General features: G+C 32.4%; 1 protein-coding gene across 1 annotated transcript; it reads left to right on the forward strand.

Moving 5' to 3' along the window:
• Positions 1-591: 591 nt before the first annotated feature.
• On the forward strand, positions 592-3,777 carry LOC112015173 (multiple organellar RNA editing factor 2, chloroplastic). Its single transcript, XM_024047540.2, has 4 exons — positions 592-1,081; positions 1,171-1,268; positions 1,676-1,741; positions 3,622-3,777. The coding sequence occupies exons 1-4, from the start codon at positions 672-674 to the stop codon at positions 3,762-3,764; spliced, it is 717 nt and encodes a 238-aa protein (XP_023903308.2). The 5' UTR covers positions 592-671; the 3' UTR covers positions 3,765-3,777.
• The last annotated feature ends 9,599 nt before the right edge of the window (positions 3,778-13,376 follow it).

Consider the following 13,376-nt stretch of genomic DNA (forward strand, 5'->3'; position numbering starts at 1 on the left):
TTTCACTGTATAATTAGTGAAGGTCCTCATCAGATTCCTACAATTAGATAATAGAGGTTCCAACATAAGGTTTATAGAAGAGGAATTAGTAAACATGAATCATAGAACTTCATCATCCATTTCTACGTTTATGTTATTGATATCTAGTTGTCGAGCCAGAGAAAGGCCATCTTTAGGGGCTCATAGCCACGCCATAATACTTGAAGTAGCCCCTAAATTCCTTGCAAATCTGGAAATCCAGTCCCCAGTAGTTCAAAGTTCAAACAGATCTTTTGGGGGCTAGGGCTACACAATGAAACAAATGAGCTACTGAATTGAATTTTTTTACTTGGAGAGAACTGACTCTGAACTTCCTCATGCCTAATGGGTTGGACTCACAACTCACATTTCTTCACTTCATGGGCTCGTAGTCATACTCATAGCTCACATATTTTTCTACTTCCTCACGAAAAATAGAAGAGAGGAATTGAGTAAAATCTTTCTAATAAGTGACCCAAGCAAAATGGCCCAAAGCTAAAACCAAAGCCCAAGAAACTCTACTCTCAAAAAGAAAAAAAGAAAAAAAAACGAAAAATAAATACCTATCTCGAATCCTCGATCAGTTACAAAACCCTCACACTCAAAAACTCTCATTTTCACTGACACAGTCTCATCCCAAATTAGTGAAAGAAATGGCTCTAACCCTAGCGAGAGCCCTCTCCTCCGCCACACTCCGCCACCCAACCACTCTATCAAAGCGCGTTCTCTCCACAATCACCCACCCTCCTCCCATCCCCACCACCCTCTTCCTCTCTCGCAGAAGACCCCTTGCTCCTCTCTCCTCCGCCGCTATCCCCTCCACCACCGCCACCCGGTTCACCTCAATCCGATGCCGCGTGAACCGCTCCGGCAACTCGGCCTACTCCCCACTCAACTCGGGCTCCAACTTCAGCGACCGCCCACCCACCGAAATGGCCCCACTCTTCCCCGGCTGCGACTACGAGCATTGGCTCATCGTCATGGACAAGCCTGGCGGCGAAGGCGCTACCAAACAACAGATGATCGATTGTTACATCCAGACACTCGCTAAAATCGTTGGAAGGTGTTGTAGTTGTGAATGTTGTTAGATCTTGTCAGGTTTTTTGTTTATTTTTGAGGTTGAAGTTAATGTTGTTCGGTTTTTTGAAATAGTGAGGAGGAAGCGAAGAAGAAGATTTACAATGTGTCGTGCGAGAGGTATTTTGGGTTTGGCTGTGAAATTGATGAGGAGACCTCTAATAAGCTTGAAGGTAAATGTCTGTCTTTCACTTTTCGTACATTTCATTTCATTTAATTTTTTTCTTTAGAGCCAAAATACACTGTTTTTTGGTGCCTAAACTTTAGCCCATGAACTGTTTAGTCCCTGGTTGATTTTAGTATCAAACAAAGTGATTGCTTTAGTCCGTAATGTGTTTAATAGAGTGATCAATTGTAAGTTCTTAGTTTGGCCCCAAAAAAAAAAAAAAAAGACTAAAATCGCTCATGGACTAAACTTTAGGAACAATGTATTTGAGCATTTTTTTATACTATTAACTTAATATATAAATGTTTATATATACTTAACAGCCTTATTGAGTCCTAGCGTGTCCCGTTGTGTACAGCTAGAGTACTTGGGTAGCACTTTTTTTCTGATTTTAATGAAATTATTTGTTGACAGGATTACCTGGAGTTCTGTTTGTGCTTCCTGATTCTTATGTGGATCCTGAATATAAGGACTATGGGGGTAAGTCTTTGAGTTTCAGATTAATTTTGGGACTCACTGCACATATATACATATTTTAACTCTGATTTGTAGCTTTTAGCTTTCTTGTATTCATAAAAAATTTTGATGGTTTTTGCTGGTCTATGATTTCAAGCCACTGTTGCCTCCTTATTTCAGCGTGCATCTTTTACCCGTGTGTTTGAAACTGTAAGAGTGGTTGATACAAGTTATTCCTTTTGAAATTGCATGCACCATTTATTCTTAAGCTTAAATTCCTGTAACAAGCAAGATCTTCATTTGTACATTACTGGACTTAGAATGATTTCTAAGTGTTGATTAGTACTTTATGCATCATGAGGTTGATTAACTGGTGTGCAAGATAAAGTGGCCTTGTTTAATGATTTGATTATTTGTTAGATAAATAACACGCCTTGCATGAGATGTGAATGTGTTTGTTCAGGTCATGCATTTCCATAGTTTTATGTGGACAACATATTATCAGTGGCAGTGATGATTAATTTGGTAAAATATCCCAGTCCTTGGAGGAGCTAAAGAGTCTTTTGAATAATGTTTAGTTTCGATTTCGAATGTAATGGACTTGTGTAAAATGTCTCTCTTAACTGTTCTGTGCTTTGTATACATCATGGAGATGCAGATCAGTGCACAGAACGGTGGAGATGAAAGAGGATGTTATATCCTTTTGATGTTTTGCTGATGCAAACGCATGCAGATCCTTCAGAAAATTAGGCTTGAGCATTAACCCTCCAGGCCATAACCTGTCATTTTAAAGCCTTTGTTATGTATTAATTCTGATTAGGTCAGGTGAGCAACCGTGAAATGAAGACATTATGGTTGTCGATTGTAATATTTATTTATTTTCCTTTTCAAGTGTTTTGGAAACTGGGAATTAATATTGCCATGAGAAGCTTTGCAATTTTTTACTATAAGCAGTCCATCTTGGCAAAGCTAGTAGCCCCCAAGGGGGTCATGTCTAGTTTTGAATGCAAATGGACTCATAGTGAAATTCTCTCTCAAGCTGTTCTCTTCATATTCTGTGGAGTTACAGAATCAATAGAGTTGATACATTGATTGTATTGACATTTTGGTTGTTGATTGTAATATTTATTTCTCTTTCTTTTCAAGTGTATTGGAAACTATGAATTAATATTGCCAAGTGCAGCTTACAAATTTTTACCATAAGCAGTCCATCTTGGCAAAGCTAGTAGCCCCAAAGGGGTCATGTCTAGCTTTGAATGCAAATGGACTCAAACTGAAATTCTCTCTCAACATGTTCTGTGCTTTCCATATTATGTGAAGTTACAGATTCAGTAGTACTGATACATTGGCTGTATCTTTTCCCTTCTTGAGGTGTATAGATTGCTGATCAGCAGTAATTAAAAGCGCAATCCATTTCCTTTATTTGTAATATCCATATCCAGTAGATGTAAGTTTATGTACCCTGCCGATGATGTCCATTTATCAAAAAATGGGAAATCCATTCTTTACATTTTCATGTTTTTTTACGAGTTTGAGATTCAGACATCTGGAGCAACCTTACCATTCAAAATATCATAACATACTTGAACTGGGAGACCATTAGCAATTGTTCCTTGTTATTATTGATTTCCCTTTGGCTACAAAGACCATGGACACAACAACTGTGCACCATTTCTGTGCTCCATATCATAGCAATTCTTCACCTCACATATGTATGATCTATTATAATCTTTTGTTTTAAATATTTTCAATTTTATGTTTTTGTATCATCATCTTTTCTTGGAAAGGGAGCCATTCCATAATTTGTTATCTGTCTCTAGATTAGTATGACATATTCAAATATGGTTAACCTGATTCATGAGGTTTAATGAACACAATTTTGCAAATCTTTTTGTACATTGCAGCTGAATTGTTTGTGAATGGGGAGATTGTTCAAAGGTCACCTGAAAGACAGAGGAGGGTGGAGCCACAGCCACAGAGAGCTCAAGACAGACCAAGATACAATGACAGAACTCGGTATGTGCGTCGTAGAGAAAATATGCGGTGAAACACAGAATAGTGCAGTCATCTTGAGGTGAAATACAGCATGGAAAGATTTTCTGTGTAGATATCTGAGCTCTCTCTAAAACTTGTTGGACAATGGGAACCTATATAATTGTTGAGTTATGTGTGGTGCCTGAAAGTCTCTGGTATGTGCGTCGTAGAGAAAATATGCGGTGAAACACAGAATAGTGCAGTCATCTTGAGGTGAAATACAGCATGGAAAGATTTTCTGTGTAGATATCTGAGCTCTCTCTAAAACTTGTTGGACAATGGGAACCTATATAATTGTTGAGTTATGTGTGGTGCCTGAAAGTCTCCATCCTAGGCTAGTTGAACTTGTAACTATGATATTTGGCGTTGTCAGTGTCTGTCCCGTTTATGAACATTGTATGATGACTGTCAAGTTTTTCTTTCTACATGCTTGGTGCTCCTTATTTGTGTGACAATTTTATATCTTTACCATTTCCACCAAATAATGCTGAGCAGGACTAGAGAATGTTGTAATATTATAACATTCCTATTCTTCTTCAGCTTTGGCTGTTCCCCTATAATAGAACTGAATTTCTTGTTCCTTTTTGCCATCGTGGTAAGTGCTATACATACATATAAGCATAGTTTGCTATACATATAAGCACAGATGTTGGTATTGCATGATATGAGATATGTATCATATAATATGTATTGTATTGTGTGTAAAAAGTTCTGTATTGTAAATATTCATGAATCGTACAATAAAGTATACGTATCATATGAATCATATTGTAAAATTGTATGAATTGTTTTATACATGGACATGCTTAAATTTTTTTTTTTTTTTGGTGGGGGGCCTAAAACTTGGTACTTTTATTTGAATCTTACATGTTAGACTTGTTTTTCACACAATGATTAGGTTACTTAATTTAGTTTAATAAAATAACATGTTCATAAGTTTTTTCTTTTTCTTTTTCTCTTACAAAATTTGGACCGTAAACTTACACTTCACTTTCATTTTTACAAATTTCCTTCATATACTATGAATAAGGTATTAATTGACAATATAATTATTTTTTGTTTTTGTCATTTTGTTATAAGTCTAAGAAACTAGAGGGTCAAGAAGAAATTTTTTTTTTTAAATTATTAAAATAAAAGAACAAAAAGAGATAGTAAATGTTGATGATGATAAGAAAATTTCAAGAAGAAATATGTTTTATAAAAAAATTTATTAAAATAAAAGAACAAGAGATAGTAAATGTTGATAATGATGAGAAGAAATATTTTCTTAAAAAATTATTAAAATAAAAGAAGAAGAGGTAGTAAATGTTGATGACGATGAAGAAAATTTCAATGAAAAAATAATTAAGAGGGTGTTTAGTAGGGGTATTTAAATAACGGTTTTCGTTGTTTAAATAACACAATATGTATTTTTACAACATTTTTTCATTTAAATGTATTTTTAAAAAACTTAAACAACGTTACTAGAACAGCACTACCAAACGGGTTTTAAGTTTGCAAAATGAATAATATAATGATAACATTAATTTAGATGGAGTTAATTAGGTAAGATGATGAATATGATAAAAAGAAATTATTATTTTGTGCCATTTGTAATGTATTATAACTTTTAATTGAGTATAATCATTTTTTTTTTTTTTTTGGAGAAAGTAATCAATTTGAATATGTATGTTATAAACACATGCTGTTTTGATTTATTTAGTTAGTTTATTATATATTATTATATAAGTGATGAATAAATTAGTCATTAATTGAATATATTCAAAATTTATAATAAATATACTGTTTATATTTGTATATCTTTTTTTAAAAAAAATTTCTTAAGTATTTATGAATTTTATGATATACGATACGAAACAGAAAAATTAAAAATCAATTCACGATACAATTCATGTTTTAACAACTAGGCCTATTGAGCTAAGTTGTGAGCTAACCTAATCATGGATTTGGGACAAAACCAAAAAAAAATCAAAGTGTTGGAGCAAGGATCAAATATCTTGTACAATTGAGTGAAAATCTCAATCAATTCTCAAGTCTGGTTGTTAATTGAATCAATGAAAATTTTGGCATCTCCTTCAAATTAGACGTACTTGAGACATTGGTTTATGGTTAAGGTGCTGGTAACGTGAGTGGCCTTCGCTTCTACCGGAGCCGGTGAGTGGGCAATGTCCTTTTCAGTTGAAATAGAAAGGATGGTACAATATCAATGTCCTTGTTATGGCAGCATCAAAGTTGAACTTTGTCCATCCAATCAATTGAGGGGGTGTTGGCTCTTTCGAGATTTTGGAGTTCCATGCTTCCATTTGGTTTGCAAAGAGATTCCCATGCATTGAGGTAGAGGTAATTCTTTTAATTGTGGTAAGTGGTAACCCCCAAAAATAATCTTTGAGTTCAACATCGATTTGTTGACAAGAATGTTTTGCTACTTGGAACGATGACATCTAGTATGATGGAATGGTTTGTAAGGATGACTTGATTAGTGTGGCCTGGGCATTTTGGGATAAAATTTTTGCTTTCCATCCTGTGATGTGAATTTTGATTTTGTCAATTATGCCAAGGAAATGGGAGTTTTGTCATCCTTTATGTGCAGGGGAAGGCCTAGATAGAAGACCCTTAAGTTGAAAATTCTTAACCTAATTTTGTTATAGAATTGTGACATTGTGGATTTAGAGATGGCCAACCCCACTGGGCAGTGGGAACTTAGCCCGACCTGACTCGGTGCGGGTATTACCTAACCCATTATGGTATTCAGGTATTGGGTGCAGGTATCCTTGTTTATCCGAATTTTTTTGAATTGGATACAAGTAGATTGTCTTACATTATTACTTAATGAATTTGTTGATTTTCTTTTGTTGATGGTAAGACCTAGCCGGTTTTGGAACTAGATTAGATAGGAATAAATGACTTTTAAGTCTTCCATTTTTTGCTTGAGATAACGCACTTAAGTCATCAATGAACATCTATTGTAGTACCTTTGAGTAGGCATTATGAATACAAAATTGAGAGATAAGAGACAACTTGTTCGTTGATTAGGATGGAGTATGAAGGTGTTGTTATGCATTAGCTTATCAAAAGTTTTTTTCCATGTCCAATTAGAGTGCTGGCATGAAAAATCATAGGGACTAAAGCTATTTTTTTGATAAAGCGCACTTGCAAAAATGAGAGTTTGGCATTTTATATGACGGCGGTAACTATTGTGAACAACGTAGACAACAGAGTTTTCTCCTCTCTTTTTTTTCTTCTTTTTTTTTTTAAAATTTCTTTTAGCTCCCTCCATTATTTTGAGTCCAATATATAGAGAGTGGGAGTGCTTCTTAGCCAAGACAATCATTTTCTCCTCTCCCTCATTTTTAGTTCTTGATCTTGCTTTTACACTCCATTGATTAACCAAGATCATAGTCTCATAGAACCCATTTATTTACTCCAACTATATATTAATCCCATTGTGAGCAAAGTGTTGAAACTGCATAGCCAGATGCTATTGCAGTGTAGTTTGCAGTTTTATAATAAAAAAACCGCATAAACCACATCGCACCGCACCCTCTCTATATATTAATATATTTATTTATTTTTAATATTAAATATATTAATAATAGTTTAATAACCCTAGTTTTCCCAAAAAAAAAATTGATAGTCCTAGCAAGTGTTGACTAGTAAAGTCAACCTAAACTAAATGAAAACTAGCTCAATAATTTAAAACTTGGCCCAAAAAAAGGAGAAAAAATAGTTTTAGGTTGGGTAGGAAAAGCCCAAAATTTGAAAAATATACTGATTTCAAACCGCATCTTATACATAGCATCGCAAATGTGACCGCAAAAATGAGGTGCAGTGTAGTTATGGTTTTGGCTAAACTCTAAACCGCACCACACTATATTGCACCGCACATGTGACCACAAAAATGAGGTGCGGTGCGGTTATGGTTTTGGCTACACTCTAAACCGCACCACACTATGCCGCACCGCACATGAAACCGCAAAAATAAGGTAAGGTGCAGTGCGGTTATGGTTTTAGCTAAACTGCACCACAAAGTGCGGTACTAAAAATGGCCCAAAATCGCATCGTGAACACCCTTAAATGTTGACTATGTAATTGTTCATATTATATTGATTTTCTATGGGACTGTGTTTGTTCCCATAACTGGTTTCCCTTTGATTTTCTACTTTGTGATCATTCTCTATGTCTCAATATTTTAACTGCTTACCATATTGTTAATTAGCAAGGCGTCTAAACTAAATTTGTTTAGGATTTTTCAAAAACCTCCATTGATGTCTTAGCCATTTAGTAAGTATCTAATGTGCTTGCTCTATGGAGCAAGACTCTCATAGCCTGAGAAGCCAATAGGTTGTACATGGTCGACTCCTCGTGGCCTATTTGGATGAAGGGGGGAAGGAGGGGGAATAGAGTAGAGTTAACTAAAAATAAGGTAATTTTGTGCTAAATCTACTCTACTCTACTCTACTCTCTCTTCCTCCCCCTCAATCTAAACGGACCATTAAAGTGGGCAAGAGGCACCCCCTTCTAATCATTTTGCTTGTGTGTGTGTGACGGTGTGTGAGAGATGGAGAGAGAGACGCACAAAAAAATAAAAATAAAAAAAGATAAAGACATAGTAATAAATTAATAAAAAGGATAACAATTTTCCCAAGGCCATTGGAGGCAAGTTAAAATCCACTTTGTTTTATTTTAATTTTATGGGAAGTTAAAATTCATTTTTTTAAGTAACCATAAAAAGTTTTTAGTGGATATTAACCATATAAATTATTTTTACATATATGATCAAAAAACTATATCCAAATAATTAATGCATAGAAAAGAAGCATTGTAACCGGCCACATACATAAAAAATTAATGCATTTATAATACTAGGGAAGATATAATATTATGCGTATGTAATTTCTTGGGAGAATTTTACATTTTCGTCAAGAGTCTGTAATTAGTAGCGTTGTTTGGTTTTACACTAAAAAAGAAGGTATTTTTCGATGTCTATCTTCTCAATTGGTTTGGAGAAAAAATATCCCACTCAAAATGTATCAAGAAACAAAAATTTCATGCTAAGGGCCTTATAATTCACTGGCATTACCTCATCTCTTTTATGAGCATAATAGGGGCTCATATTTCCCTTTCCTATTGTTGTAATTATCAAATTAAAAAATAAAAATAAATTGATGTTAGAGGTATTACAAATTTTACTACATAAACTTTATAAATTGATGTGTTACGAAGCACATAAAAATTAGTCAAACATGTGTTTATTGTGATGTTAAAATCTCTACTAATCATGTTAATTGCCAGATTTGTTTGTATTTTTTTTTTTTTTTTTCGATAATTGGAGAAGGAGAAACTGTAACACTTTATTTGTTTTGCAATAAAATGCTTCCACTAGAAATATTCTACATTTGAAACATTTTTAGTTAAACATCTTCAGGTGTTTGGTTTGACATAAAATTTTCTACTCGCAAATTACAAAAAATCGATGCTATCTAGATTCCATTGGTGGCCCATCCATTAGATGAGAAGAGAACTATGATGTTTTTTTGTAAAATCACCGTACACACTTAGTGCAATGGTCACTCCACAAGTATAAGTACTTGTGAGATGTGGGGAGTAATGGTTGGAGTTCAAGTTTCTAGAAAGAAGCTTCACACACATATACACTTAGATTAGGTTAGAGTAGAATTTATATCTTGTATAAAAAAAAATAAATAAATAAACATTTTACCAAAATACTACAAAAGATTTATGGTGAACCAAAAAAAAAAAAAAACATTGCAAATATTTTCAGTGAAATAAATGGAGCATACAATATTTACATTTTTAAAATTTTGGCATTTATATCATATACTATATACTATAAAATAAAAGTTGGGCTTAGAAACTGTGATTGTGCCACGTGGCTGTACTAAATTGCATGAATTTTTTTTAAATTTTAAAAAAATAAATATAATTTTTTTGTACTTATATTTTTTTCCTATAATTTCTAAATTAAAATCTTAATTTGATTACAATCCAAACTCCATCTAATCCTTTTATTGTTATAATTTATAAGTTGATAAAATTTTTTAATTTGATTACAATTCAAACACTTCATCTAATTCTTTTTTTTTTAATTTAAAAAACAAAAAACAGCAACAATCTTCATCTATTCCTTTTTTTAAATTTAAATTTCACACATGACTTTTTTTTTTAGATAATTATTGTTCATACCGATTTACCAAAAATGTTTTTGGATAAAGTTTAAAAAAAAAAAAAAGTTGTAAATAAGGTAATAAGTATTTGAGTTTAAAGTAAACACCTTCTCTTTCTTCTCCAAAAAAAAAAAAAGTATTATATATAATAAATGTTTGTTCTTCTAAAAAAAAAAAAAAATTTTTTTTTTTGGTTATAAAAGAAAAGTTTCCATTTTTCCATAAAAAAATGTTTTCTTTTTTCTTTCTATTCATATGACCTTTTTTTATTCCATTTTTTATTGGATTTATGAGATAGCAACAAACAAATTGATTGGAACCTTAATTCCAATAGGATTTAAATTCTATATCAAATGAAACTCTACTTATATAAATATATAAATATATATATATATATATATCTATCTCTGTAAGGACCAAAAGATCTAGCAGCCCAAGCCCCACTTAGAACAATGAGTTGTACAATTCAACATTTGCCTAAATCAATAAAATTTGTAAAAGAGAGAAACAAACAACAAGAGAGGGCTTTGCCCAATGATGAAAATAAGGAAGAAAGGGCTAAAGTTATAGAATAGATGAGCAAATATCTCCCCACAAGCCTGCCCGAGGAGGTCAATACTATATAGAAAGTTGCACTATTCACTCTCTTCTCTCAATGTTCTTATTGTTTCTTTTTTCTTTCTTTGATACTTGTGTCTGGGATCCCTTTCTTTAAAAACCATCTTTTTCTTATATACTCTCATTTCCTTCACATCTTGACCTTCCATCTTTCCCTCTAAATTTCTCCTCATGATACTTGTCCCTTTAAACATCTGATGAAGGTGGTAGATGAAGTTTTCTTAGCCGTGAATTTTACTGTTCAGGTCACTTTCTCATCAATGCAACTAATAAAGTTGTTGCCCACCATTTAATGCAGAGGCAACAGGCTACTCCCAACTGGAAACTTCCCCAACTCCTTATGATTCTCTTTCCTCTGCCAATCCTTCCCACCTGAAGCTCTTAAAAACCTTTTGCCTCTTCATCTCCCCTCCTTGGGTGAACTCTCTCCTCGGGTGTATGGTGCCTCAAAACCAACACTACAACTCAACAATCCCTTCTTCAATCTTTGGGCCTCCACAATATCCTTTTTGAAGTGAAGTTTATTCCAATATGTAAATACCTAAATCCCATAACAGGTATGCATTCTTTTTCATTTTGTTTAAGCTATTTTTCTTTAACTTCAAAAAAATTAATAAAAACTTCTCACACACGTTTTAACCCAACTCATAATATTAAACTTTTGTACTTATTTATTCTCTTCTACAATAATTGATTTAGGTTTTAGTTACATACTCACACTTTCATCTCTCAAAGTGATAGAGAAAACAAACAGGATTATTCTTTGTTCTCTTTCTAAATTTATATGAATAAGTTTGATTATATTCTTTATATTGAATGTGAATTGTTGTTTATAGGTTTTTGGTTGTGTTATATTCTTAGGAAAAAAAGAAATAAAATAAAATAAAAGAGTTTATATAAATTTGACAACAAAATTATATAGATAAGCCTAAGAAATGTTTACTAATAATAGTTTTATCAATAACTTTTTATTAACATGATTTAAAAAAAAAAAATTGAATAAAGAGATAATTTATTAACGTGATTTAAACTCTACTAAAACCTTTTTAAGGGATTGGTTTTAAAAAAAAATCAAAGTAATTTTCTAATTGTTAACTACTATGCACTAACTTCTAACTACCAAAACCCACAATTGAAATACTAATCCGTATGGGATACCATTTCCAAAGATTAGTATCTTAGCTATTATATATTATACATTGACTTTTTTTTCCTTTCAAAAGTTTGCCCACCATTTAATGCGGAGGCAACAGGCTACTCCCAACTGGAAACTTCCCCAACTCCTTATGATTCTCTTTCCTCTGCCAATCCTTCCCACCTGAAGCTCTTAAAAACCTTTTGCCTCTTCATCTCCCCTCCTTGGGTGAACTCTCTCCTCGGGTGTATGGTGCCTCAAAACCGACACTACAACTCAACAATCCCTTCTTCAGTCTTTGGGCCTCCACAATATCCTTTTTGAAGTGAAGTTTATTCCAATATGTAAATACCTAAATCCCATAACAGGTATGCATTCTTTTTCATTTTGTTTAAGCTATTTTTCTTTAACTTCAAAAAAATTAATAAAAACTTCTCACACACGTTTTAACCCAATTCATAATATTAAACTTTTGTACTCATTTATTCTCTTCTACAATAATTGATTTAGGTTTTAGTTACATACTCACACTTTCATCTCTCAAAGTGATAAAGAAAACAAACAGGATTATTCTTTGTTCTCTTTCTAAATTTATATGAATAAGTTTGATTATATTCTTTATATTGAATGTAAATTGTTGTTTATAGGTTTTTGGTTGTGTTATATTCTTAGGAAAAAAAGAAATAAAATAAAATAAAAGAGTTAATATAAATTTGACAACAAAATTATATAGATAAGCCTAAGAAATGTTTACTAATAATAGTTTTATCAATAACTTTTTATTAACATGATTTAAAAAAAAAAAATTGAATTAAGAGATAATTTATTAACGTGATTTAAACTCTACTAAAACCTTTTTAAGGGATTGGTTTTAAACAAAAAATCAAAGTAATTTTCTAATTGTTAACTACTATGCACTAACTTCTAACTACCAAAACCCACAATTGAAATACTAATCCGTATGGGATACCATTTCCAAAGATTAGTATCTTAGCTATTATATATTATACATTGACTTTTTTTTCCTTTCAAAAGAAGTGTTTTTTTCTCTCCCCACAAAACAAAGGGATTATAACAAGAATTAGCTAGACAGGGGTAAAACTACACCACCTCTTTTCCACAATAAATGATAAATTCAGATAATTTTTCATGCATATACACATGCTACACAAAGGGATTATAACAAGAATTAGCTAGACATGGGTAAGACTACACCACCTCCTTTCTATAATAAATGTTAAATTTAGATCATTTTTCATGCATATACACACACATATCTAGTATGCAACACTCATGATTTGAAATTTAAGTTTAAACTTAAACTTGGTAGGGTGAAACTCACTCAATGTCTTCTTCCATGCTTTCAAGGACAAAAATTAAATTCTCATGTGAGTCTCTCTCTACTTCAAATCTTTAAATGTTTAATAATTTAGATGTTCTTAATCATTGAATTGAGGTTTCACTTAAACATGATTTCAATTATTGTTTTGGATAGTTTTTAACTATTAAATTTAAGGGTTTTCCATTTAAATATATGTGATTAATTGAGTCTTAAAGCTCAATGTATTATTGAAAATAGTTTTATATATACTTTTAGGTACCTTTAGTATCTTCCATTCAATTATATATATATATATATATACACACACACATACACACACGCGCACTAGCCTTTAAGCACACGCGT

The sequence above is a fragment of the Quercus suber genome, unplaced genomic scaffold (assembly GCF_002906115.3).
Source record: "Quercus suber isolate HL8 unplaced genomic scaffold, Cork oak 2.0 scaffold_387, whole genome shotgun sequence".
NCBI lineage: Eukaryota > Viridiplantae > Streptophyta > Magnoliopsida > Fagales > Fagaceae > Quercus > Quercus suber.

What these genes read in the sequence shown, in the direction of transcription:
- LOC112015173 (XM_024047540.2), top strand. Translation starts at nt 672, where the DNA reads ATGGCTCTAACCCTAGCGAGAGCCCTCTCCTCCGCCACACTCCGCCAC. An exon ending in CTCGCTAAAATCGTTGGAAG is followed by an intron (nt 1,082 to 1,170) that starts GTGTTGTAGTTG and finishes TTTTTGAAATAG; the next exon opens with TGAGGAGGAAGCGAAGAAGA. An exon ending in GACCTCTAATAAGCTTGAAG is followed by an intron (nt 1,269 to 1,675) that starts GTAAATGTCTGT and finishes ATTTGTTGACAG; the next exon opens with GATTACCTGGAGTTCTGTTT.